At 47.4% G+C, this 25,443-nt stretch overlaps 1 protein-coding gene across 1 annotated transcript in view; it reads right to left on the minus strand.

The window, feature by feature from the left end:
* Positions 1 to 25,443, minus strand: part of CYFIP1 (cytoplasmic FMR1 interacting protein 1) — a 1,181,635-nt gene that overhangs the window by 451,555 nt on the left and 704,637 nt on the right. Inside the window, 3 exon segments of the mRNA XM_069636612.1 lie at positions 2,677 to 2,796; positions 19,618 to 19,726; positions 19,834 to 19,910. Coding sequence (XP_069492713.1) covers positions 2,677 to 2,796; positions 19,618 to 19,726; positions 19,834 to 19,910 — 306 coding nt within the window.

Here is a 25,443-nt window from a genome sequence, read left to right on the forward strand (position 1 = left end):
CCCATCCTCTCGGCCTTTTTTGGAGACCGCCTCTTGTTCTGTCGTGCGCTTCCGCCGGTTCCTCTGTTTGTATGTCCATAATTTGCAGTCCTTCATCGCATGTTGTCACTCTTCGTTGTTTGCCTTCCCAGCTGAACAGTAGGCCGAATGGGAATGTCCATTTGTATCTTATTTCCTTTGACACCAGTACCTTGATTAGCGGTGCCATATCTCTCCTTTTTTGTAGTGTGATCGAGGCCAGATCTTGGTACAGTTGGATGTCCGTCCCGTTCATCCTGATGTGGCCCAATTGTCGCGCTTTCCTTAAAATGAGTTCTTTTTGTGGGTATGATGATAGGGCTGCTAGGACATCTCTAGGTCTTTCTCCGGGCGCCCCTGTTCTTTTTGGGCCCACTCTGTGGATTCTGTCTATCCCTATGGTTTCTGTTTCCTGTGCCTCCAGAATGTCTCTGAAGACTTCCTGGACTGCATTCTTGAGGTCCTTGTCGAGTACTGCCTCCGTGATGTTCTTGATCCGGATGTTAGATCTGCGTGAACGGTTTTCTAAGTCCTCGCACTGGATCTCTAGGTTGTGGGTTAGGCGTGCTAAGTGTTCCTGGGTCTCACTGTTTTGGGTTGTCTCTTCTTCTAGGTTTTGGATGATTTTCTTCACCGTGTCGGTTCTCTCTTCCAGTTGGGCGATGTCTCTCTTCACTTCTTGGACCACCTGTTTCATTTCGTTTCTCACTGAGGTGAACTGGTCCTGGACCGTGGTCATGAACCTCTCCTGTAGCTCCACGAACCATGAGTGCATGTCTTCCCTTGATGGAAGCGATGGGGTTGCGTTGGTGTGGTTGCGGTCCTCTGGGGAGTCTTCCCGGGGTCTCCCCCTGGTATGGATCTGGGATTCAGCCGACCACATTTGGACTAGGTTCGCATCTTGTTTAGAGGACTGCGTATTTGGGAGTACCGTACACTCCCCTTCCCCTTTGTTTTCGACATGCCTTCCTTGGGGAATCCTCTTCTCCTGCGGGTAAGGGGAAGGACGGTGTGCTTATGGGAGGCCCCGGGAGGTGTGTCTCGCTTGTATTCCTCCCTGGCTTTCCCGCTGTTATGTGGGGTTGTTGGTGGGGTTGAGGGTCTTCCTGCGTGAGGCGGGTGCCCTCGATAGGGCTTCGTCTGTGGCCGAGCCTAGTTTGTCCTTGTTTCCCCCTTCGGCCCTCCCCCTCTCTCCCCTGCTCTGGATTTGGGCTTATATGATGTTAGGCGTGTGGCCCCCCGAGTCTATTAGCGTTGTGGGAGGGGGCGCGCTCACCTTGTGCGCCTCCGGGCAGCCGATGTCGAGTTTCGTGGTGTTCCGGCGCCGGGCCTTCCCTTCTTCAGAGCGGGCCGCGCAGTGTTTTGCCGACTTGCGCCCTCGCCACTGCTCGTCTCCTCCTTGGGGGCGGTGGGGGGCGTATGGGCTCCGAAGGTGTGGGCACCTTCCCTCTCCCTCGTGTGGTCTGTCTGGGTGCCGCGGCGTGGACTGGGTACAGCTGCGGCCGCCTGTGTCTCCCTGGTGGTTCCCCTCTTCCGCAGGAGCGGCTCCGGAGGGGGAGGGGCGGCCGCTTCGCTCTGCCTCCGTGAGCCGCGTCTGGCAATCCCCGCTGTAGCGGAGTCGACTCCCGCTGCCGAGTGCTGCCCTGCATGTATCGGGTAGGTTTTCGTGGTTTTTTCCACGGTTCTGAGCTGCTTTATTGTCAATTCAGTGGCGGCCCGGGCGGAGAGCGAACTATGTGCGTCTCCCTATCCCGGCGGCCATCTTGGATCATCAGAGATTCTTCTCTTAAGAATTACTTGCTTAGTATGTTGAGGCCTGATAAAATAGTATACTTATGTATGGATTTAATATTCAACTCTTGCTATGTATGGTAAACAGTACTTCTACGCAACCCACTTATCCCCTGTAGTCTGCCTTCATTCTCAGCCCAGTTCACCCCCATTGAGTTTGGCTAGACTAAGTGTAACAACCACGTTCATAGATGTGCTGGCCTCTCGGAACCCTCCCATTGTGCAGGTTCTGAAAACCCACATCAATATGTAAAGACATTGTCCTCGAATGACTGACTGCACAGGACTCCGCTGCCAATCTCCAGAGATACGCAAATGACAGGTATCGCAGAACAATGCATGAAACATGCATCGTACAAGAACAAAGTGCTCTGAAGCAGCCGTAGGGAGACAGTAGGTAAATGAATCACTAATCTAATCACTCATCTTTGAATCCGGAACTCCAAGTCACTTCAGAATTTTTTAATTTATAGATTATGTCTCTCTGGGAATCCCAAGGAAAAATGTAACAATTTCCAGCAGCCCTTAAACATACAGTAACATGCTCAATGAAATGTTGTGAAGTAGCACATTGAGTCCTTGAGGTTTAAGGCATGGGGAACTATACAAGTACACTATTAAATAAAACATTACAATAAAAGATCTGTACTTGCTACAAGCAAGTTCGTTATTATTTGTTCATCTCAACAAATGCAGAGTGAACAACGAGCTGTGAAGAAAATCCTTCTCTGGAAAGGCAAAAAGAGTGGGCAGTGCAACTCTAACGTTTAGGGTCTGTAGCAACAGGAGGAGTGCACAGATCATTGAAAAGACATTGCTCTGGAGCAAATCCAATGTGCTGAGGGGCAGGCAGTGGGTGATACTTACAACTATGGAGGTTAGGTCCTCGCTTTCAAACCGTCCAATCGCCAGCTCCAGTGATTTGTACATGGCTGCTGTGATCCTCTGAGTAATAAGGCGGTTAAGGTCTATCGACCTACCCAAAAGCTGAAAGGGGATAAAAAGGATTGGTAAGGTCCTGTGATACCATCAAAAGCTAATTTCTAAGAAAAGGATGATCATTCCAAAGTACTAAACAAACCACTTTAGCAATCCTCATCCTTCCAACCCCACCCAACCTCCAGATGAAATCCAAATGAGACTGGGCTGTTTTGAACATAGGCTAAAGGCTACTATATTTCTTACAAATATACAAACCCCTTATTCTGAACACATCAGATTCATTTAAAATATTCTCAGGGGTCATTAAGCTTGTTTTGTGGCGATACTGGATTGTTTCTTGGCTGCAATCCATTTATTATAGGAGTCTTCAAATTCTAGAAAATGCAGTTGCTTGCCTCCTCATATCTGCTCACCAGTTTGATCATATCACCCCAATGATGCATGCCCTGCACTGGCTGTTGGTCCAGCTGCCGGTTGTCTTGAAAACTCTGCTATGTACCAAGCCTTTTACAGCATAGGTCCCTCCCTTCTGGTTCAAAAAGATCCACCATTAGACTTAATCCAGATCACTCCAATCCTTTTCAGAATTCACTCAACTTTGGAAGATGAGGAAAGGTGGTACAGCCATTATAGGTCACATGCTCTGAAAACCCCATCCCCCCCTATGCTTTTGTTCCACCTCCATCTACCTGCATTTCATTAAGGCATTACAATTATGGTGTTTCTCAACCCACGGTGCAACTAATCTGCTCACCTCCTCTACAGTACCCTGAAGTGTTTGACTAATTGTTTTCACCAAACAAATCCAAAATACAAGACAAGACTATGGGCCTCATTAGGAGTTTGGCGGTGTGGACAAAAGCAGCAGTAACCATTGCATTGCTGAATCGCCAAATTAAGAGTTTGGTGGTAAAATGGAGGAAAAACCTCGAGCAGAATGCTGGAGGTAATTCCTCTGCCTTAACATAAAAACTGCCAAATTGGCAGAATTACCTCCAGCTGTAAATCTGCTGAAATCTGCGGAGCCCTACGGACTACAATAAAAGGGACTAACACTGCCTACCACGGTAATTCGGCCAGACCAAGTGGCGTTAACAGTAAATCCGTTAGGTGGTATTTTTGACGGATTTACCACCAAAATACAGCCAAACTTGTAATGAGACCCTATGTCTAATGCAGAAAAGCATACACAACACAGAACAATTGTTGGCAGTGGGTGAATAATAAAAAAAGTGGTGGCCTATTCAATCACAAATGTTTCTTCTAGTTTGGGAATAGAATTTAAACATAGAAAAAATAAACAACGGTAATGTTTTTGTGTGGTTGAACCATGAACTAGGGTGCAGTTTTCTTCTTGCCTTAAGCAGATTACGATACTTACGCTGGGTGAGACTTGGAGACAAATCTATAACACACCATTTACAGCACAAATCCTCAAAAAGTTCATTAACAACCCCCTTCATGACTTACAACAGATTAAGAACAATGAATGTAATTGAAACTACACCTTTCTCTATGTGGGGCACTCTAGAATCAACAGACAAAAAAACAGAGTTTAATCATCCTTCTTAACATCTCTGCTGCATTCAAACTATTGGCCATAAAATTCTGGTACAAATACACGACCGCAGATTAAAAGAAACTGCAAAACGCTGGTTCAAATCATTCCCCAGTGAGAGGTGTGACGAATTGAGGGAATTCGTCCCTTCTCCCCAAAGGGGAAACTCCCCTTTGGGCCTACGAAAGTGAGCCAGCTCTGCCAAGACCCTCACTAGGGGTCTGGGCAAGTGGGACTTCACTGGGAGAGACTTCATCATAGAGTAAAAAACGACTGTTCCTCCAAAGAACTCCCTAATCCCCCTCCCCCATGATGGCATCCATGGCACTGTCTGAGATGCTTAACATCAATAAAAAACCAAGACTGGACTGAAGACAACCTTAACATGCACCATGAGTAGAATGGGGCGCTCGAGGGCCGCACCAAGATGGTGCTCTTATGTGAGCTCCTGACTCACCCACCGAATATCCTGCAAATATCCTGCCCATCAGTGTGCAGTTTACTCTACAAAGCCTGTGCGGGCATCCATGAGGACGGAGCAAGCCTGCTTGCAGTGTTTCTCTTCACCCTGCCACACTGGAGGAGGAGGTGTGTTGGCACCCTGGCCTTCTGTGGGGTCCGGAGAGATGAGGCCTGCGAGAGGCAGTGGCAGCGAGGCTGGCAAGTGGAGCTGTGAGGTTAGTGAGCCTAGCCCGGGGAACTTGGCGGGTGGGTGGCACCGGGTGACGGGTAGCTTGTCACGGAATTTCCCCCACCCAGCACAATAACTGAATGCCCCTCTGTAACGGCGTCGGCCGCGGAGTGAGGCAGGAAAACATCTGACAGGGCCTGGTTTAGCCGGCCTCCGGCACCAGCACCCCCGCGCTGAAGTCCTGGGGGGCAGCCGGGCACGCACCGGATGAGGAGTGCGCCATGCCTGGCTGTGGAATCCACCGGTGGCTGGAGCCCGGCATTGATGGAAGAGCAGTTGGAGCGGAGGGACAGCTGTGGTGGACCGCTTGCTGGGTGGCGCCAGGCAGAGCAGTGTTACTCGCTCCGGGGTGCTACGCTGGGGTGCTCGTGGAAGATCCTGTTGGGGCAGCCTGGCTCGGACCCGGGGCAGGCAGAGGGGGCTATGCAGTGGTGGCACTGCTACGTTCTGGAATCTGCTGGCAGCCAGGCAATCCCTGGGCACGCAGATCCTTAATAGAACAACATTGAGACACGCAATGGAGGAGGAGCAGGGGGTGAGTGGGCTCCCCCATCGCCTCCCTGCAGAGCACAAGCCCTGACTCTTCCAGTAAGAGGACAGGCAAGGGTGAGACAGCAGGGCCTCAGGGAGTAACACAAGATCTAGGCCATCTGAGTCCTCACTGATATGAACACTGGAGGGGACGCTGGATCAGTGGCTGTGCCCCCAGAGTATTGAAGCATCAGACCCCCCCCCTTGGTAGAGTTCCAGAAGGGCACCGGGTAGTTGGGGCCTAAGGGGAGGAGTGACCCCCATCCATACAGTGAGTATATACAAGACTGCTACTTCTGGGGACTAGGTGCCACCGCCGGAAGCGGGGACCACCCCGCTGGCAAAGCACACATTCAAACAAGCGCTGACTTGGTGGAAGTGGGGACACCACACAGTGGGATATTAACATTATACCCCATCAGTGGCTGTCTGGTCCAATCAGCAGCACGCAAGTCCAGGGGGCACTTATTTGGTACTTACACATGAAGACGGGTCCGAGAAAAATCACGAGATCCCGGACTGGTGATGAAATCGGGCGCCTCAGTGGGGCCCCTACCCCTACAGTTGCTGCAGTGGTGAGGGTGTGTGGACTTGACGGGGGCCATGAGCCCCCTTGAACTCCCTGCTGACTCCCAGAGCTGCAAAAAGATGGGGAAAAGTGACAGAACCCAATCCAAGCTCCCCTTTGCCATACCATCCCAGTCGAAAACAAATAACCACAAGCCAGCAAGATGCAGAGGAGAGGAATCCACGGGACGAGCCATCCTGAGACACCTTGAGAGATATAAAAGGGATCCTGACACAGCTAAAATCAGGGCTCAGCTCACTGGACAGCAAGCTTGGCCATTTGCAGATCCGGTTGAACAGACATGGTCACCGGCTGGATGAGGCGGAGCAGCACCTGTCCACGGTAGAAGATGGATCTGCGACATCGGCACAGGAAATAGTTCAACTGAAGAAAACAGTCAGGGAATTGCTGGAGAAACAGGACGACCTGGAATCCAGATCCAGGAAAAATAGCCTTAGGATCCTAGGTGTGCCGAGGCAATGGACAAGAGACCCATGGAAGAATGTGTGGGAACGATGCGTGAGGTGCTGGGGCGGGGGAGGAGGGGGAGAGGTTTTTCATCCTATTTCATGGTGGAGAGGGCGCACCGTATACCAAGCGGCCACCACTAAGGCCAGGGGCGCCACCCAGGCCAATTATTGCCCGACTGCTTAATTACTGTGATTTGTGCTCCAGAGAACTGGGCACCCTTAGCTACGGAGGTGACCAGATCCAGATCGTTCCAGATTTTTCCAACAAAGTGCAAACAGAAAGGAAGAATATATAAGCAGTGAAAAAAAGGCTCCAAGCAAATGGATGCAAATTAGCCATGCTGTTCCCAGGAAGCCTGCGAGTGGAGCACAAAGGCAAGGCCATGTTCTTCCAATCACCTGAAGAGGCAAGCAAATTCTTGGACAATATGGATGGCGGTGCTGGTCCGGCACGTGAGAGGAAGAGCCAGGGCGGACCCTCGCCCAGGGACTTGGGCTAGGGCACTAGCAGAGAATCAGAGCCCGCATTGGAGGGCACTATTGTTGTGGGAAGGGGTAACCTACTTCCAGGCTTGAATGCTATAATTAAGGTGGGTGGGGGTGGCTAAGCCTTGAGTGGCCCCCATGCATCGGCTCAGTGAGTATATTTTGGGGAGGCGGTGGGCTCTCAACTGGCGCGTTGGGGTTGAACTGGTGCATTGGGGTTGTTGGTGGGGCTGGGGATCAGGGCAAGTTGGGTTTATTATCTGGTTGCGGTTCGAATTTTGGAGGGGAGTGGTTGGTTTTTTCAGCACACAATGTTGTTTCTAGCAATTCGTTGGGAGAGGTTGAAGGGCAGGGCTCAATGATATACCCAAGCACCATGAAGAATAGCTGATTGAGGGGTCACATGCATGTTCTGGAACGTAAGGGGGCTGAATTATCCCTCGAAAGCTAGCAGGGTTGTACTTTACATGCAACGGCATAACGTGGATGTTGCTTGATGCTCAGTGAGTAGTTGTACATTGACTGTAATCCGTTTTGGCCTGTTTTCATGTGCTCCTGTGGAGGGGTTTATGCGTTTATTTCAATCATTTTTTGACTAGTTTGTGCTATTCTGGTGTGTTTCTCTTGTGCTTCTGTGGCTTGTCACCCCATTTTTCTGAGCTGGCCCGCATCTAGAGTGTGCAGTCCTTAGGGTGTAGTCCTTTGTTTCTGGCTTTCTTCCTGTCCTCGCCCTGCCCCTTGCAATTGGTTGGAACAGTCGGGTGTGTCTCAGCCTTTGTTCCTGGCAGCCATTTACACTTGCCTGCTGGACTTTTTTCCATTTCTCTGCCGCACCTGTGTGACCTCTCCCCTGCCCCTTATCCGAGATTGTCCGTTTCTCTCCAGGAGGTAGGCTCTTAACCACACCCCCTAAGGCAGGCCACTGCCTGTGCAGCCCATTCTGCTAAGGGACCCAAGGCAAAGTGCAGCTCCCAAAGAAGCAGCTCCAGACCATGTTCGCCTGATAAACCAGTAGCCAGCTGTCAACCAGCAGCTACTGACAAGATAAGTGTGGTTTGGGTGGGGAGTATAGCAATCACAGTATTCCAAAAAAACATAATACCCCATTCACGCATGTCCTCGCATAAGGTTGTGCGTAAAGTATATTGACCCATTTAATGAGATTCGGGCCGAACCCATAGTTCTGAAGGACCCTGAAAAAGAATGGCCAGTGTACAGGGACAAAGGCCTTTTCTATATCCAAGGCCATTGCTATCCCTTCAGTGTCCCTCGGGATTTTGGCCAAAATGTTACAGCACCGGCACATAATGGTTGCTGTGGACCTGCCCTGAACAAAACCCGGCTGATCTTCATGGAGCATATCTGGCATCAGGGGATTAAGACAGGTGGCCAGAATCTTTGCAAATATTTTTGCATCCGTGTTTATGAGGGATAAAGGATGGTAAGAGCAGCAATCTTCAGGTTTGAGCAGCAAGGTTATGACTGCCTCAAGTGTAGAGTCCAGCAATTTCCCCAGATCTAATGCTTCGGCCCACACTGCGAGGAGTTGGGTAGCTAATGATTCTGAGAATTCTTTATAGAATTCTGCACCTAGACGTTGTTGTCCGGTGATTTCCCGCCTAAAAGGGCCTTTATGACCTCCTTTATTTCACTCCGCGTCAGGGGTGCATCTGGGGCGTCAAGGACTTCCTCTGACAGTAGCATAGTGGGTATCTTAGATAAGTAGCTGTCTATTTCATCATTTGCGGCGTGCTTTGGGGTGACTACAATTTAGCATAGAATGCGAAGGCAACCTTACCAACCTCTTCCTGGCCCGTCACTACAGCTCCATCCGGCCTAGCTAAACATGGAATATTTGTGGTTCTCCTTTCACCCCAGACCAACCGTGCAAGGAGTTTGCCTGGTCGTTCTTGCTCACCATATCTCTGCACTGCCGCTGGTCTATCGAAATATCATGTTTTCAGGTCCGCTGCAGCCCTGAAATCTTCTAGGTGCGTTTTGAATGAAGAGGCTATCTGTGCTGATGGGGTAATCGCATATTGCCCCTGGAGTTTGGCTATCTCTCCCCTGTCTCTCCAGTTCCCTCCATAGATCCTTGAGTGCCCCGAGTTCAGTGGACATGGCAACACTCTTTATATAAGCCTTGAATGCTTGTCATAGCACTGCTTGTGTGGTGACAGACCCGTCATTGTGTTAAAAAAAACTAGTGGATGTGTTGCACCAAACTAGTTTTGTATACTGGGTCCGCCAATACTGCAATTTTAAATTACCAAGGAATTCTTTGTGGCGCTACCTCTGGAATAGACAGTGTTAATAGTATCGGGGAGTGCTCGAACAGGGTTCTAGGTAGAAGCGTAGTCTTTGATGTCCAGCCTAATATCCCCTGCGATACAAACCATAGGTCAATCCTAGAGTGCATGTCGTGTACCGATGAATAAAAGGTGAAAGCACGCTTTGTCCCATGGAGTGTACGCCAGGCGTCTGTCAGACCTATATCCGCCATGTGTATGCTTATTTCACGGGCTGCACAGGTTCGAGATCTAAGGGATGTCCTATCCAGGTTCAGATCTAATACGGTATTAAAATCCCCCCCGCAGATGATTAGAGCAGTTGAGTACATAGCACATTTCTGAAACACCTCGGTACAATATCCCAGGTCATCAACATTAGGGCTGTATACATTAATCAGCAGAATTTCAGTGTCGCCTAATTTGCCATGCACTATCACAAATCTCCCATTAGAGTTGCTGTCTGCTGACAAGTGTGTAAATGGTAGTGTTCTGTGTATCAGTATCATGACCCCCGCGGGCTCTGGACGAATAAGATGTGTAGAAGCGGTGGGACCCCCCGCCTCCCATCCTTGGCCGTATTTACTTGCTTGAACCCCCAATAAGTGTGTTTCCTGAAGGAATAATATATGTGCGCGCTGTTAACATACGCGGTCACTTTACGTGCCTTTATTGGCATTCCCAGGCCCCCGAAATTCCAGCTCATTAGTGTTCTCTTTAGAGTTCACAGTGGGCATTCAGTTCGTACTTTGTACACATATTTCGATGTGAAATTGTAATGCGACGATGGTAACATGTTATCTGTCTGCAGTATTTTAGTCCCTCCTTCTCCTCCCCCACCCTCATAGTTCCCCGAACTCCAACTATGCAATTTCAACCCCATTCCCCCTCACCCCACCCCTACTCCCAATGAATAACTTCTGCACTTGCATGTGGGGGGTCATTGCGGTGGCGGCCGGGGTCGGGCGCCAATGCATTGAACTCTTTAACCTCGGTTAAGTATTATTGACGTTTCCATCACTCATAACAAATTGTGGAAAATTGGCTTAATGCAACAAGACATTTTGATACTGTACCAACGCGGGTGGTGCTCTTTATATGTGGTATGTTTGTCGCTTCTAGCCGCCATGATGGGTCACTCCACTTAAGTCTTCCGGCCGGATTACCCATTGGATTCCTCATCCATGGAGGACCGCTTGTCAGGTATAGGGATGTTTGCTTCAACAAAGGAGACTGCTTCTTCAGGAAACGTAAAAAAGCAGGTCTAATTATTGTGCTGTATAGTAGCCTTGCTGGATATAGCATTGCATATGGTATCTTCTGATCTCAGAGCATTTTCTTCACTCCCAAGAAAGTTTGTCGTTCCTGTTGCATCTCTAGGGTGTAATCCGGAAATATGCGAAGCACATTGGACCCAGGTTTCAATTCGTGTTTGTCCATGGCTGCCCGCAATACCAGGTCCCTGTCCCTCTAGTTCATAAATTTGGCTGTTATTGGCCTCAGGTATGCGCCAGGATTAGGGCGTGGAGCCAGAGATAAAAGCGCCCGTTCCACTGCAAACATTGCCGACCATCCAGGGTCGCTCAGCAGTTCCTTGAGTAATTCTTCCACAGCCAGCTCCATAGGGCCTTTGAGAGCATCCTCGGGGAACCCCCACGATGCGTATGTTATTGTGGCGTGACCTCGCTTCTAGGTCCTCGCATTTCAGTTTGACCGTGCCCAGATCTTTGGCCATATTAATGACTCTATTCTGCAGTGATTTAAGGGTGTCTTCGGTCTTGCTGATCCTTGCCTCTGCCTCAGTAATGTGAGTTGTTGCCTTCTCCAGTTGGTTCCGGATCGTCGTTACATTCGCATGTATGCCATCAAGTTGATCATTTAGTGTAGCAAATCCCTGTTGCATGGAGATAGAGACTCCCTGTAGGTCCATGGGCGGTTGTGGCATTGTTGGCGAGGGTGGGGCTACCTGGTCCGTGGGGAGGTTTGCTCATGCTTTTCTCCTTGGTGCCGGTTTCGTGAATCTCTCTATTGATCGTGCTTTCTTAGCCACAGCTCCTTTGGGCATTATGCTGCGTTCAGTAGTCTTGTCACAATATAGATATGTTGTTGATCAACTGAGATGAGGCTACGGTCGTATTCTCTACCACGTTTGCGGAGGATCTGGGCAGAGGAGCAGTTAAGTGTATTGGCACACAGTGGTATTGAAGGTAGTTACTTATCAGACTGTACAATACTTCCGGTAGTGGAGCTCCTGATGCGTACCTCAGCAATTATCAGTTTGGGTGTTCAGTTATAGTTTCAAATACCCCAGATTACCATGTTTGTGGCCTGGACCTGAAAATGTAACTAAGACACTACATTGTGTGTTGCCGTGATGGGTTGTGTGGCTCTCCCTCTATTGCTGGCTTGCTGGGAGCGCGGAGAAGGTACATAGCTTCCCGGTCTAAACAAGGTGCATGTTCTCGACTGGCGGGGCAGGCTGCTCCACATAGCTGCTGAGGGCTTGGGTGCCCTGTATCTTCCGGTGTTGCTGGTTCTCCGTCCAGCTGCTGCTTATATATAGTTCATGTGATGGCCACCTCAGTGCCGGGTCATGGGCTATGGGAGCCCTATGGTCAGCGCGCAATCCGCGTGTGCTGTGCGGTTTGTACTGAATAGGGAAAGGTTTGTTGTCCAAAGCTTATATGCGTGCATAGGAGATCTCCAGGGTTCCTCTCCGTGCACGAGTCTCCGATATTTGTTCCCACTATGAAGGTGGGTGCGGTAGCTGGTGACACCGTGGTAGCGGCACGCACTATGTTCACAAATGCAGTTTTGCCTGCTGTGACCACTGTATGGGTTGACTACGTCGTCTCAGTTCTCGGAGTGCAGAATTTCAATGTGCATGTAACGTATGGGTTGAATAAACCAGGAGGATCCAGTATTATGATGGGCGAACCACAGGTGCTTTCGAAGTCTTATCTGGATCGCCTGAGGGTTCCCCCAGGCAACCGACAGCCTGTGGTGCAAGGCGCCGTTGTCACTCTGTGTCCGCTCTCGGGTATGCAATCGGGTCCCCAGTATGGCCCACCATATACGTAGCCCCACTGATGGTGATAATGGAGGTGGGATCAAAGCGATTGTTGCTCAGCCCAGGGTGCAAGTGTTAATGGAGGTTAGCGATGTTGTGAGGCAATTGCTGCTGTGGATAAAACTTGCGGCTCCGACTCGTGGGCAGTGTTATGCTGAGCCTCCCTTGTCTCATGGTGACTGGAGCCACCTGTTTTGGCGCAGCCAGTGTACTACGCGGGACTCACCGCACTCTTTCCTCACTGTGGGTGAGCGCACGGGCGGCACGCAGCTCTTGCGCTCTGATCTTCCTCCCAAGCTAGTGCCGCACCTTTCAGGGGTCCCGCAGTCAACTATCCCTTATAATGTGGGCATGGGGCAGCGGTGGACTGCCAGGACTGGTGTTCCCACTTTAGGCTCTTCCAGCGGGGCCGTGGGCCCAGGACTACCTGCCGCTCATGACGTGGTGGGAGGCTTCCTCCGCACACTCCAGCCCACAGGGCCCCAGCAGAGATCCGGGCAGGCGACGGGCGAGGAGCCCCTCTGCTTCCGTCCAACGGTGGCGGGACGTCCGAGGATAGCGGATTCCCGTCGGCCTCGGGATCTCAGTAACTGTTGCCAGTCCTTTATCGGTGCGCTGAATGCTTCCTTGATATTCACGCAGGCTGTCTCGGGCGTGGCTCCTCAGTGGCGTGGTCCTCCTGATGAGGCCGCTCGAGCCAAGTTGAAAAGCAGCGATAACTATGGGTTTACAGTCCGGTTCCGCAAGATATTTCACAAGTATGCGGACAGGACCTTCTCACATCTTGTCGTTTGTCACCTAAAACCTGGCATTTTTAAACAAGTTATTCAGCCCGGTCCCCAGCACGTCTCCGGAGCTCGTGCTCAGTGCTGCATTCTGCTAACACTGCAACAGCGTCCCCCCCCCCTTCCCGAGACCCGGCTCACTTGACACAAACTGGGGAATCCCCAGGTTTGAAAAACTTAGCAACCAGCTCCATCAGTAGCTACAAAATAAATCTATTGGGTTCGACTTTTGTGGTACCAGGGAAGAAGTGATAATCATGAGTCCTCTGTGTCTGCATCTCATTCCTGACTCCTCACAGTAGACTATGGCATTTTCCCTGGTCCCCTCTTGGGACCCTGCAGTTACGAGCACAGAAACTGATATTATAGAAGGTACCAGAGATTTACTATAGATTTTAATGTAATAAATCCCTGCAGTTCATACTATGACATAGGAAGTTACAGTGTTTCAGTAACCACATGTGGTTACTTTTTTCTAAAGGTTTCTAGGGGCGAACTGGAAGGGGTTCATGCCCTGGACTGCTTGGTTAATCTTACTGTATGGCTGTTTGCCAACTGGCGATTATTTCCAATGTTTCCACCCCTTTCCCTCCCGTTGATTACTACATATGCCTAGCACTTCCCAGTTAGGGTTTTTCAATACTATAATTTTGTGAGGGGGGGTTGCCAGGGGAACATTGGTTATCAACCTGAACCAATCAGTAAGGTCATCAGCATGCCTGCTCCTGACAGTGCTGAGGCGGGGTACGTAGCGTGTTTTCTCTGGGGAGCGGACATAACCGACAGGATGACACTGGGGAGTCTGAAGTGCCTCTGAGACACCAGAGCTAGCAACAGGACCCGGGGAACAGCCTCAGCAGAAAGCCGGATGCGGATAGCCGTGTCAGGAGAACAATAATGGATGGTTGCCTCAGAGTGGGAGAGCCAAGTCATCTGGTGCGCCCCTGTCCCAGGGAACGGGTTGCCAGAGGCTGACGCGGTATAGATTATGGGAAACCTGTATAAACCTTGCACACACATAGGTGCACAGATGCACGGAGAAGCCAGAACACTATGGCACCTCAAAGCTCACCTTACTTCTGTAAATTGTGGAACCAAACAAACCTAGGACACCAGAGGGAGTCACAAAAGCGCCATAACATCAGAAACACTGCCGGAACGGTGACAGCATGGGAAGAATGAACGGTGGCCATGACTAGGGGGCTAGCTTACACAATACGAAGCTTTAATGACTCTCCAAGCAAGGATAGATCTGATTGGATGGGGAAAAAGGTAAATTATATAAAAGGGAACGGAAGGAGTGTTGCATTGCTTGCCTTACAGGGCGACTGGCAGGAGGAGATAGAGTAGTGGTGGGCCTATTCAGAGTAGGAAAACAGAAGGTAGAAACTCCTACTCTACCAGAACTACCACGAGAAGGCCTGGGGAATCCTTGAAGGGTGAAGAAACCATCCATATTGACCTTAACTTTGTGGCAACTATTATTATATCTTTGTTTTGAACACAACACGTGGAGTGGTATCAGTTGGTTAACTTTACACCATCACTGTATGTTTCTTATATACTTGATTGGTATAGGTTTGCTAGCACTTATTTGTAATTTTGTATATCCCAATGCAATTTAAATACATTTATGTATGTTTTTTTATTTATAAAGTGGGTTGTGTGCTGTGAATATTGTTGTATACGAGAGCCATTGTCCTTTGCTACCAGGCTATGCCTTCAAAAGAGTGAAGCCTGACTGCTCTGCTACAAAATCCTGAGGGTTTTGGTGTAACTTGGTGGACACCCTGTCCTCCAACGAGGGCTCTTCACACCGCTCAACAAAAGTATATTGAAAAACCTCCCAAACAAAAGCCATTGTGATAAGTTGCATATTGTAACTCCAGACTAATCGATGCATCATGCCATACCTGACATTCTCGTGCAGGGCCATGGCAGTCACTGCATTAGTACTATCCAGACTAGAGTGCATCAATAGCTTATACTTGAAGATGCCTGAATATTTACTAAAGAAATTACAAAAACAAAAATGTGGCTGTTAGAATCCTCGTGGATCTTCAATGATGAAAGTGATGACCTGGCCCTCCTTCCTAACACTCCACTGGCTCCCAGTCAAACATAAGATATAACTCAAAATATTATGTGCTGCCCACCACGCCTTAACTGCCGTTGTCCAGAGTCCAACAAAACGAAATTCATTCCCTAAAAGCCAACCAGAGCACTTTGATCAAGTAATAAAGGCCTTTTAACCTTCTTCACAGCAATACATTTCAGCGGGAAATGGCACAGAGAATCATATCAACCATGCTATGGAAACTCACTCCCAAAGTATCTGTGCACAAAGGAAATCCAATTAGCCTTCAGAAAAATCCCTCAAAACATGGCTATTTAAAGAACCGCAAATAAGCTACCATCAAGGCACCCGTAAAGACCAGACCAAATATAATCACAATGGACCATTCTTAATCAAGCAGTGTTAGGAGGAGTTCCCATTTCTGTGCTAATTCCCTTCAACCTTAGAGACCCCCAGCTCTTTTGCTGGACTTTAGGACTTTTTAATTTTAACCCTGGAGTTAGTGGGACCTTTTTCTCACCTTTTTGTTTTTTCACCTGATTTGGATTGTGTGTTTCCACTGTTTTTGGGAGTCTGACAAACTTCATAGGCATCTACTTTTTGTATGGTGATACACAGCACCTTCAGTGCCATGTCACAGGGAAGTCCTTTAGATTTCTCACAAGGTTTAAATAACTTGTCTTGCGTGAACTACTGTTTCAAAGAATAGTAAAGTGAAATTGACTTTACTTACCTTATGTGGAGTGCTCTGAGGGTTACCTAGTAGCCCCTTATCCTACATTCTCAAGTAAAAATGTTTAATGTTACCCTCCCTACTTTAAATGGCTGGTGACAGTGGCTTCATTTTTCTACCATTGCGCTTTTCTATTTGCAGTATAGCACCCATGGGCAGCCATTTCATTAAAATGGCCCGGTGGTCTTTTTTGCCATTTTCCATTTCTGAGGTCTTTCTTGGGTTTTACTCTGTGCTCCGAGGCAGATTTGGGCCCTTTATTCATTTTGCCTTCAGCCCTGAAGCCCGCCTCTCGCTCCAGTGTGTCTGGAAAGGCAGGATGTGAGGAAGGTTACAGAAACTTCCCTGTCTTTTGTCTCTGGGAATGCCTGAATGCAAGAAGTCCTGATTGGCAACCTGACTGTGCATGAATGGAAGAAACTGGCTTAAAAGGTGAGGGTTTTGGGACTAGAGGCAGAACCTACCACTAAGAGAAATACGAGACGAAGAAACAGTGAACAAAGTTTCCTGCATCCTCCTGGACCTTTGAATTGCCCGGTGAAGCCCTGCTGCTATGTTGAAACTCCTTTTTGCATGCGACAGACGCTCCATAAGGGACAAATTCTTCCGTTGGGTTAGTGGGACCAACCAACCCCAAGACAAACGCCACTGGACCATCTTCCCCGACTGGCTGTACTGCTGCAAGAACCGAGTGCCGGGGGTCAAGAAATCTGTAGTCGAGTGCAACATCTGAAATCCGGCTAGAAGCTCCAGGAGTCTCCTAAGTACCCTCCAGAAGCAGGACGACCAGAGCTTGAGTCCCCTCACCAGAGTGCAAGACCCAAGGAGTGAAGGAAGCCCAACCGGGATCCTAGATTCGCAACTGTGCCGTTTACTAAGCGCTGAAACCACAAATTGCCACTGAACCGAAAAGAGCCTGTAGCTATAGACATCCTCCCAAGTACAACTGCAGGAGCCCTCCAGATGTCCTCCCTCTTGTCCCCATGACTGAGGCTCAGGAACACCGGGTCTGCCCCGCTGTAGCAAAACAGAATTCAGCTGGACCACTCTTCTTCAAACCAGAGTTACTCTTTAGACTTGGGGTACTTACTTGCAAATGACCTCTGCCTCAATGGCAGTAAGACTGAGATTGTTTGCATTGGGACTCCTGCTCCCGCTTTCCCACTCTCACTCTGGCCGGCCTCCATTGGCCCTGTGCCCGCACCCACCTGCGAGGCAAAAACTTTGGGGTCATCTTCGATTCCACTCTCTCCTTCACTCACATTTTGGACATCTCTAAAAAGTCCACAGAGGTACTCTTCCTTTTCTCACCTTCCCCCAGAGGCTCACTGTCTCCAGAGCCCTGGTTCTGTCAAGGCTGGACTACTGCAACAGCCTCTTTCTCAACCTCCCTGCCTCGGCTTTTCACCCTCTGCAACTCATCCAGAACAGAACCGCAAGACTTATCCTTGGCCTCAAGCCCAGAGACCGCATTCTCTGCTGAAATCCCTCTACTGGCACCCCTGTGGCTGTAAAGATCAAGTTCAACACCCCCTGCATTGTCCACAAGACTTTCTGGGACCTACCTATCTGCAACAATGCCTTCGTAAATACTGTCCCTCCTGAGCTCTCCGCTCATCTACCTCCAACCTTCTGTGAGTGAGCCGGTTCTCCAAGCAGAGATTTGGAGGGAGATATTCAGCCTCACATTGGCCTCCCTCTGGAATACCCTCCCTGGCGCCATCCGTCTTGAGCCTGATCACCTTAAGTTTCGGCAGATCCTTAAGACATTCCTCTTCTCCTCTTCCTTCTCTCTCCCTCTACCCTGCTAACCTCCCTCTCTGCTCTATCCCTCTCTCTCTCCTTTTCCACATAAAATGCTGACTGGCCGACGGGCGTACCTCAGAGTCTCAAGTCCCTGTCACCCTCGCTAGTCCTATCGCACTTGCCTCAGGGCCTGCACTTGCCTCATTGCTACTGCACTTGGTTAATGACCCATGAGAATGGCATCTCTCAGCACTTACCCAGTTTCTGACTAACTGGGCGCACTTAGATTCTCCACCCCCCCCTGCACTTTCCACCGACTCGCCTCTCATGTACAGTCTATGCACTTGCAAAATCTGAACATACCATGCCTGAAGATTATATGCACTTACACTTGTATCGTTCAGAAACTTAAAGGCTCTGATTTACTGTTTTTTCCGTTTGTTCCCTCCCTCCTTGAGCACTTTGAAACACTTGCCTTGTGTACAGGGGCTTTAAAAATAAACATTACCATACCATACCTCATTGTCTTTTAGCTGTGCTTTTCTCAGTTGGTAATTGTTTCAAATTGACTTTGGCTGTCCTGGCTCCCTGCAGACTCTTCCAGCACATTGACTTTGATTTTGTTTGTCCCTCATAGGTGGTAGCTTGTGGCTGGTCTAGATTTAATTGGAAGATTTAAGTGTCCTCACATATTCTGAGAACCCGTTGAATCTTCTTCCTTCATTAAAGCTTTCCTTTCTGCAATGTATAACTAGTGTGATATATCAATGCCATTACTGTCCTTATGAATGAAGTCACCTCAGGGTGGAGGAATTGTGCAAGAAGCATATCCAAAGATTATCCACTAACTTGTTCTGATTCTGAAAAGTCATTTTAAAGTATATTTTGATTGTTATATGAATTGCCCTTTTAAAGAACGCTTATTTAAAAATGTAGGATAAATAAATAATCATTTGTAACAGAAACCTTGAGTGTAAGTGTTACTTGGCTACTTGTATTTACGGATTTCATTTGTACAGCTAACATGTACCCCACTTGAGATAGGCCTGGCTGCTCAGTCACACTACCAACTTGTGTAGTACAGACCAATACCAAAAGGTGGGCTGCCTAAGTGTTGTGCAGTCTCACACAGTGTGCCTGCACCAATATTAAGGCAAATGCCACAGACAGTTTAACATCATAATTATACATCATGCACATGGACCCAAAAGGTACTACACTGCAAAGAAAGATAAACTAGCACTAACCAGCGATTAGACAATTTTGTTACTCTCACCAACATACCACATCCCTGCTAATAACACCCGAATAAGAAGTCTGCATCCAGATGGACAACAGCACAACAAAGTTGTGACACCAGATCCACAACTGAAAAACTCAGACTTCAGTCTAGTACTAAAATCCCTATGGCTGGCGTCCTTTCCCATCCCAATTCATTCTCTCACCTCTAATAACTTAACTCTCCATCTCTTACCAGTTTATACTATTCACAAACCCCACATTGCAGCAATCTGCTTATAAAAAGTCACATTTACTTTCATAGAGCAATACCGCTACTCACATCTTTATATTTATCACACTCTGCATCATGCCAGCAGCTACCCTCCTCTCTCATTGTTGATTTACAATTGATTGATCTTGGGTTCGTCCCTCAAGATAAAACACACACCCACCTATCACCACAACGATTCACTCTAAATGATACCAGTCTGCAGGACTCTGGTACAATACTTCCGGCGTGCATGCACCATCAGCTTCTCCCTATATTGCACCAACAACCCCCCCCTCTTTTTTGCAGAGTTGCACACAAGGCCACCACAATGGCACAAGTGTGCTTTAAAAAACCCACTTTACATTACTCACCTGCACATGTCTTTGCTTCAGTAGCGTCTCATACCGGTTGGAAGGTGGCGATGGGATGGTAGCACCCTGGTTTTTACAATCCGATCTCAGCCGCTTGTCTAGAAGGAGGCTGGTCAAAATCAATAAAGAAAGCATCAGCGACAAGAAAACGGTGCATTGACTAACCTGTAGGTTTGTGCAACAAGTAATATAGGCATGCTGTGCCTGAATACTCACCTTCCTGCCAGAACTTTATAGTAGGCAAATATCTGGTCTGCTAATTTGTAGACAAACTGATCAAAACACAAATTCACCTGAAAATGAAAGAACACTGTAAATACACCCAGAAAATGCATACCAAAGTAAACAATATTGGTCGATAAATCAAGATATACAAAACATGTTAAAGGAACCGGTTTAATTGATTGGAGTGCACTGGTTAATACAATGATCAGAGGAGAAGTGACAGGATCCCAAATTAACATAACTACCAATTGTGCAAATTGTGCTTCAGTAACCCAACCAAACCAACTATTGGAGGACAGCATTTTCAACAGAGTAGTCTCTTGAAGCCAGAAGAGATCATAAGGGATTCTTGAGTAGTCACAGGATTCAAGGTTTTGCAGGAAAGTAAGAGCCTATTGGACAATATTGGCAACTTCCTAGAGCCACAGCCAGTAATCTGTTTTATTGGTTGGACACCTCTACACAGTGCATTGGATGCTGCATAATGTTAAAGGTTAGACTAAGAAGGGTGAGTCATGGTCTGATTATTTCATTATGATTAAGTCAAGTATCTTGACACATTACCCAAGTCAACAATAAGTGAAGCTGCAGCAACAGTATCCCGGTGGAAACATTGTATTTCTATAGCACTTAGATTCTCATTCACAATTCCGTCTGTTGGCATTATGCCACAGACACTAAACTCTCAACCACTGATCCCGCGAAGGACGTGCATTGGTCATATGCATAAACATCAACAGATGACCCAATTAGCTAGGTAAACCGCTGTACAGCACACTGAAATAAACAAGTGTTGAACCCACCCCGGTGTCTACCGCCTCTCATTCCGGACAGCAGTTTACAGGAATAGTTTATTTTCAACAAGGTCCTTGCATTTTTTGCATTTTCCCCGACTTGACTTTTCCCTGATGAATTCGCAATGTGAAACATCATCAGGGATGTAAATATAGTGAATGGGCCCCTGAGAAGCTTTGTCCTCTGTCAGCACTCACATGAGTGGCTGTGTAACACTGCTTGGTGGGAGATTACCCAAATGTAGTTTGCAAGGGGGCAACTCGCGGCTGTCGCTAAAGGCCACCATGTTAAAAGCCAGTTCGGAGTACTACTGGCAGAAAAACAAAGCAGAGCACCAAAACACGCAACACATTATGGATCTGGTTGAAACTAATAGTTAAATTGAGTAACGTTTCTGGGAAGGGGTTGAACTCTATAGGATCTGCAGTGGGCTGAAAACTTTGGATTCCCAGATGTTCTGGACTACAATTACCATCAGCATAGGCCAAGTAGCAAATGGTGAGGGAGTTGTTTAAGCATTTTTTGTACCCACCACCCGCCCCTCTGTTGTGGATGTTACCACAGCTAACCCCTAGAGGGAAGACAAACACCTGACATGGAAAGCCACACCACTCTTAAATGTGGGTAGCATGGGCAGAGTGACAAGGCGTAACTCCCCGGTAGGTGCAGTAGGTTGACACAAAGGTACAATTAGTACACACAGAAATCTAGAAAATACAACACTGTTCTACTGAAAAAATATACTTTAAAAATGTCACACATAAAACTATTAGCTCAAATATTGTATTATGGTAATAAAAAGAAGGTAAGTACTTTAGTAACCCGAATGTCTATATGTGGGTCCTTTGCCAAGGGAAAGTGCCCAACATAAAATAAGATGGGGTGGGGAGAAAAAGTATACACTACAGCCTAACAAGCTGTTAAGTACTTAGTAGTATGCACAACTAATTGCAGCATCCTAAAGACAAATCCCAAACCTAATATATGTGGAAGGCCCTAGACCTGCTGGTCGGCTGCCAACACATATGGCAGAGTGTGAGATTAACAAGCGGAATCATTGTACCCACAGGAAAAAAAGGTTAAAAAAACAAAATTACTATTCATCATCAATGTAACCTCCTATGGCTTTATAACAGTATTGATGCACGGTTGCCAACCACCAATACATATTGGTCACAGAGAGAATGGGCACCTAGTAAACTATAGCGAAAGCTACCAATAATCAATAAGCATTTCAGTACCTTCTTGATACAGGTCAAGGAAAAATACACACTATTACCAGTTGTCATTACAGTGTTTCCAGCACATTTACTATTACAAACATTAAAGGGATGGCCGTTAGGTAAGATTTTCATATTTTAGATAAATCTTCCTGACCTGTGTCAACCCCAGAACCTTTTGCTTGGACTTGGTTGTGTTACCTTGTCCATAGGTGAGGGGGAATCTTTTTCCCCTCTCACCTAGTCTTTTACTCTTTTTATGGGTGACCTTTTTATGTCTCTCCATAGTATGTGATTGGAGTTATAGTTTCCTCTAACTTTTGGGCTTAAGCTGGGTTGCTCCGTTGGGCTTCCCTGTTCATTTCTCTTTAATGTACTTGGATGAACTACTGTTCCCAAGGGGTAAAGAGGGATTTTCATCGCCCTTTCCATTTTATATAGTGAGCCAGCACACCTCACGATATGTGGAGTGCTGGGGGGATACAATTGATCCCCTTGCTTACTTACCAGTAGCATTTTTGTTACAATTCCAAGTTTACTTGAATGGCTGGTGGCAGTGGTTTTACCTTAGTGGCTTTTTAGTCCATTCATCACCAATCTCATCAATGCCTCTTTTAAAAACAACAGCGTCCCCCCAGACCTAAAAAAAACGTGGGTATTACCATTACTAAAAAAAAAAAAAAAAAACACACACCCTTGACCCAAACATACTGACGAGCTACCGCCCAATAACGACAGTTCCATTTCTACTAAAAATTCTAGACAGAGTAGCCTACCTTCAAATTCATAAATACCTTGAAGCTAATAACATCCTTGGGCTAAGACAGTCTGGATTCCGCCAGAGACGTGGGACGAAAACAGCACTCCTGGACTTAAAAGTCCAAATGGAAGACTTAAAAGATAAAGGGAAGTTAGCCCTGCTTCTTCTACTGGACCTTTCGGCTGCATTCGATGTTGTGGACCACAACATCCTATGCAAACACTTCCTCAGCAGCACAGTTCTCCGCCAAAGCCAACCAATGGATAAAATAATTTCGAACTGACAGAACAATGAAAGTCGTCTCTCCTATGGCGGAAGCACCACCTACCATTATCTCTTGCGGAGTACCCCAAGGATTGTGTGCATCTCCAACTTTGTACAACATCTTTACAAAGCGCCTGTTTGACCGTCTTGACGGCTTGGGTCTCACCTACACCAACTACGCTGATGCCACCCAAGTCCTCATATTTATTACAGGGGACCACAATACTGCCACCTCCACACTCACTGCCATTTACCTAACCATCCAAGCTTGGATGGCGCATCTTGGGTTGTGATTGAACGACGACAAGACCAAGCTGCTCCTCATAGGCTCTCATCTCAGGCTTGTCAAACTAAATGATGCCTTCAAATCCTTTAACATTGAGGGTAACACCAAAGCATCCAACGAGGTAAAAACACTGGGCTTTTATTTGGACTCGTCCCTTACTCTCACAAAACAAGTTAACGCTACCACCTCAGCTACAACCTATACTTGCAAATTCATCAACACATACAGACAATTCCCATCACCCGACAGCTATATTACTTTGGCCAGAGCTCTCGTCCTGACCCGACTCGACTACTGCAATTCCTTATATACTGGTACCAACACCCACAACATACGCAAACTTCACATCCTGCAAGGCTGACAAGAGCAGCCTACATGCACCTCCTCCCTACCGCAAGATTTAAGCTCCAAAAAGCAGGTGGCAGTAGCTTTCCAACTATTGCCAGCAGGCAATGGAACACCCACCCGGTCCAATTGAGAGCACAAGAATCCATTTGGATATTCTGTAAACAACTTAAAACGTACCTCTTTACTCAAAGTATGGGTAATTAACGCACCCCACCCATGTCTGCTGTACATATCTTACTTCCACTAGTCATCCTTGAACTCCTACATACAACCATGTAAATATTGTATCACGCTGCATGACCTGGATCTATTATGCTTTATGAACATTCTATATATGCAACCTGAGTAACAATTGTAACCTTTTCTGTAAGAGAGCACCTATATGCCTTTGGGCTTGGCGCGCTATATAAGCAACTAAATAAATAATTACTCGCAGGCAGTTAATTCAGCCTCTGTAAAGCACAGAAGGGCCACCATTCTGATAGAATGGTGGGTTCCTTCATTTTTTGCCATTTTAAGTATGCTTGTTGTTTCTGAGGTCTTCCCCTGCCATTCCAGGCAGGAAGGTCCTCAGTGGAAGTTTTGTCTTCGGTGGGAATCCTTTGTATTCCGCACCCAGGCTACAGAGTATCGGAAAAGGCAGAAAGCGAGGTAGGAGTCCAAAGCTCTGCATCCCTTTGTCTTTCACCTTGCTTGAAAGGAGCCAAGTCCCAGTGTGGGGCTGGCTGTCCTGACTAGACAGTCAGACCACCCCTTTCTGTAAACTGCAGGGAGAGATTGCAGAAGTTGTGCTGTAGTTCCTAATAAATACTCTGAACCTGGAAGTTGGTGACAAGTCGACCACTGGAGCTGAAACCAAAGAGGAAGATGAAGAAAGGACATCTCTAGTGATTTCCAGCGACCAGAGAGCCTGCTGTCTAACCGGTGTTAGGCAAGATTGTATGTAGTAACCCTGTGGGAGGCTACACCAGCGTTGTCCTCTTGGCAATAGGTAACCCAACCTTTGGTATAGGCCTGTACGACACAAGTTGGAAGAGTGACTGAGCAGACAGGCTTATCTCAAGAGGGGTCCATGTGAGCTGTAGGGTTGTAACAGAGATTCACAGTGACATGTATTCAAGTAACACTTATACTGCAGGTTTCTTGATTAAAATAATTATTTATTAATTTAACAGTCAATTTTAAAATAAGCCTGCTTTAGAAGGGAGCAATATGCAACACTTGGATACACTTAAAAAACAATACACTCTTCAGTTCAGTTAATTAAGCACATACCCTTTTGGGATGACACACAGATACTTCCTACACCCTGAGCTGACTTCAATAGTTAGGACACTGTGGACATTAATATATCACTTTTACACTTCAAATGCACTACTGAAGTTATGGCAAAAAGGAAAAGGTTGGGGGAGGAAAAATTGGTTAATAAGTTTCTCAAACAGGTTAGCACTTTAGAATCCCCCAATGAAATATAGGTTAACCCTTTCCAAGCTATACAAATAAGATATTTATGACTTTTTGGAAGGACAGATCAACACAAAGTCAGAAGGTAAGAAGAGTCTGCAGGGAGCCAGGACAGTCAATGTCAATTGAGTAAAGTCTAGGGGAGCTGAGGCCCTTCTTGAAGATAGCACACCTCTTGCAGAAAGTTAAAGAGTTTGGTTGTAAAAAGAATCACTGTTGGGCCACAAGCTGGGAGGTTTTTGAAGGGCAAAGCTGCAAGCAACTCTGCAAAGGACAGCAAATGCGAGCGCATGCAAGCTACACACAACAAGAGTTAAGTACCCTAGTAACACAGTACCTTGAGTCTGAAGAAAAGGTTCCAGCTGGCTTCTGTTCCTGTTGTAGTCCTGTAGATGCTCTTGTTCCTGGGCCTCAGTCATGGGGACAAGAGGGAGGACGTCTGGGGACTCCTGCACTACGGTTTT

This window comes from Ambystoma mexicanum, chromosome 7p, assembly GCF_040938575.1.
Source record: "Ambystoma mexicanum isolate Mex_15411 chromosome 7p, UKY_AmexF1_1, whole genome shotgun sequence".
In the NCBI taxonomy this organism is placed as follows: Eukaryota; Metazoa; Chordata; class Amphibia; order Caudata; family Ambystomatidae; genus Ambystoma; species Ambystoma mexicanum.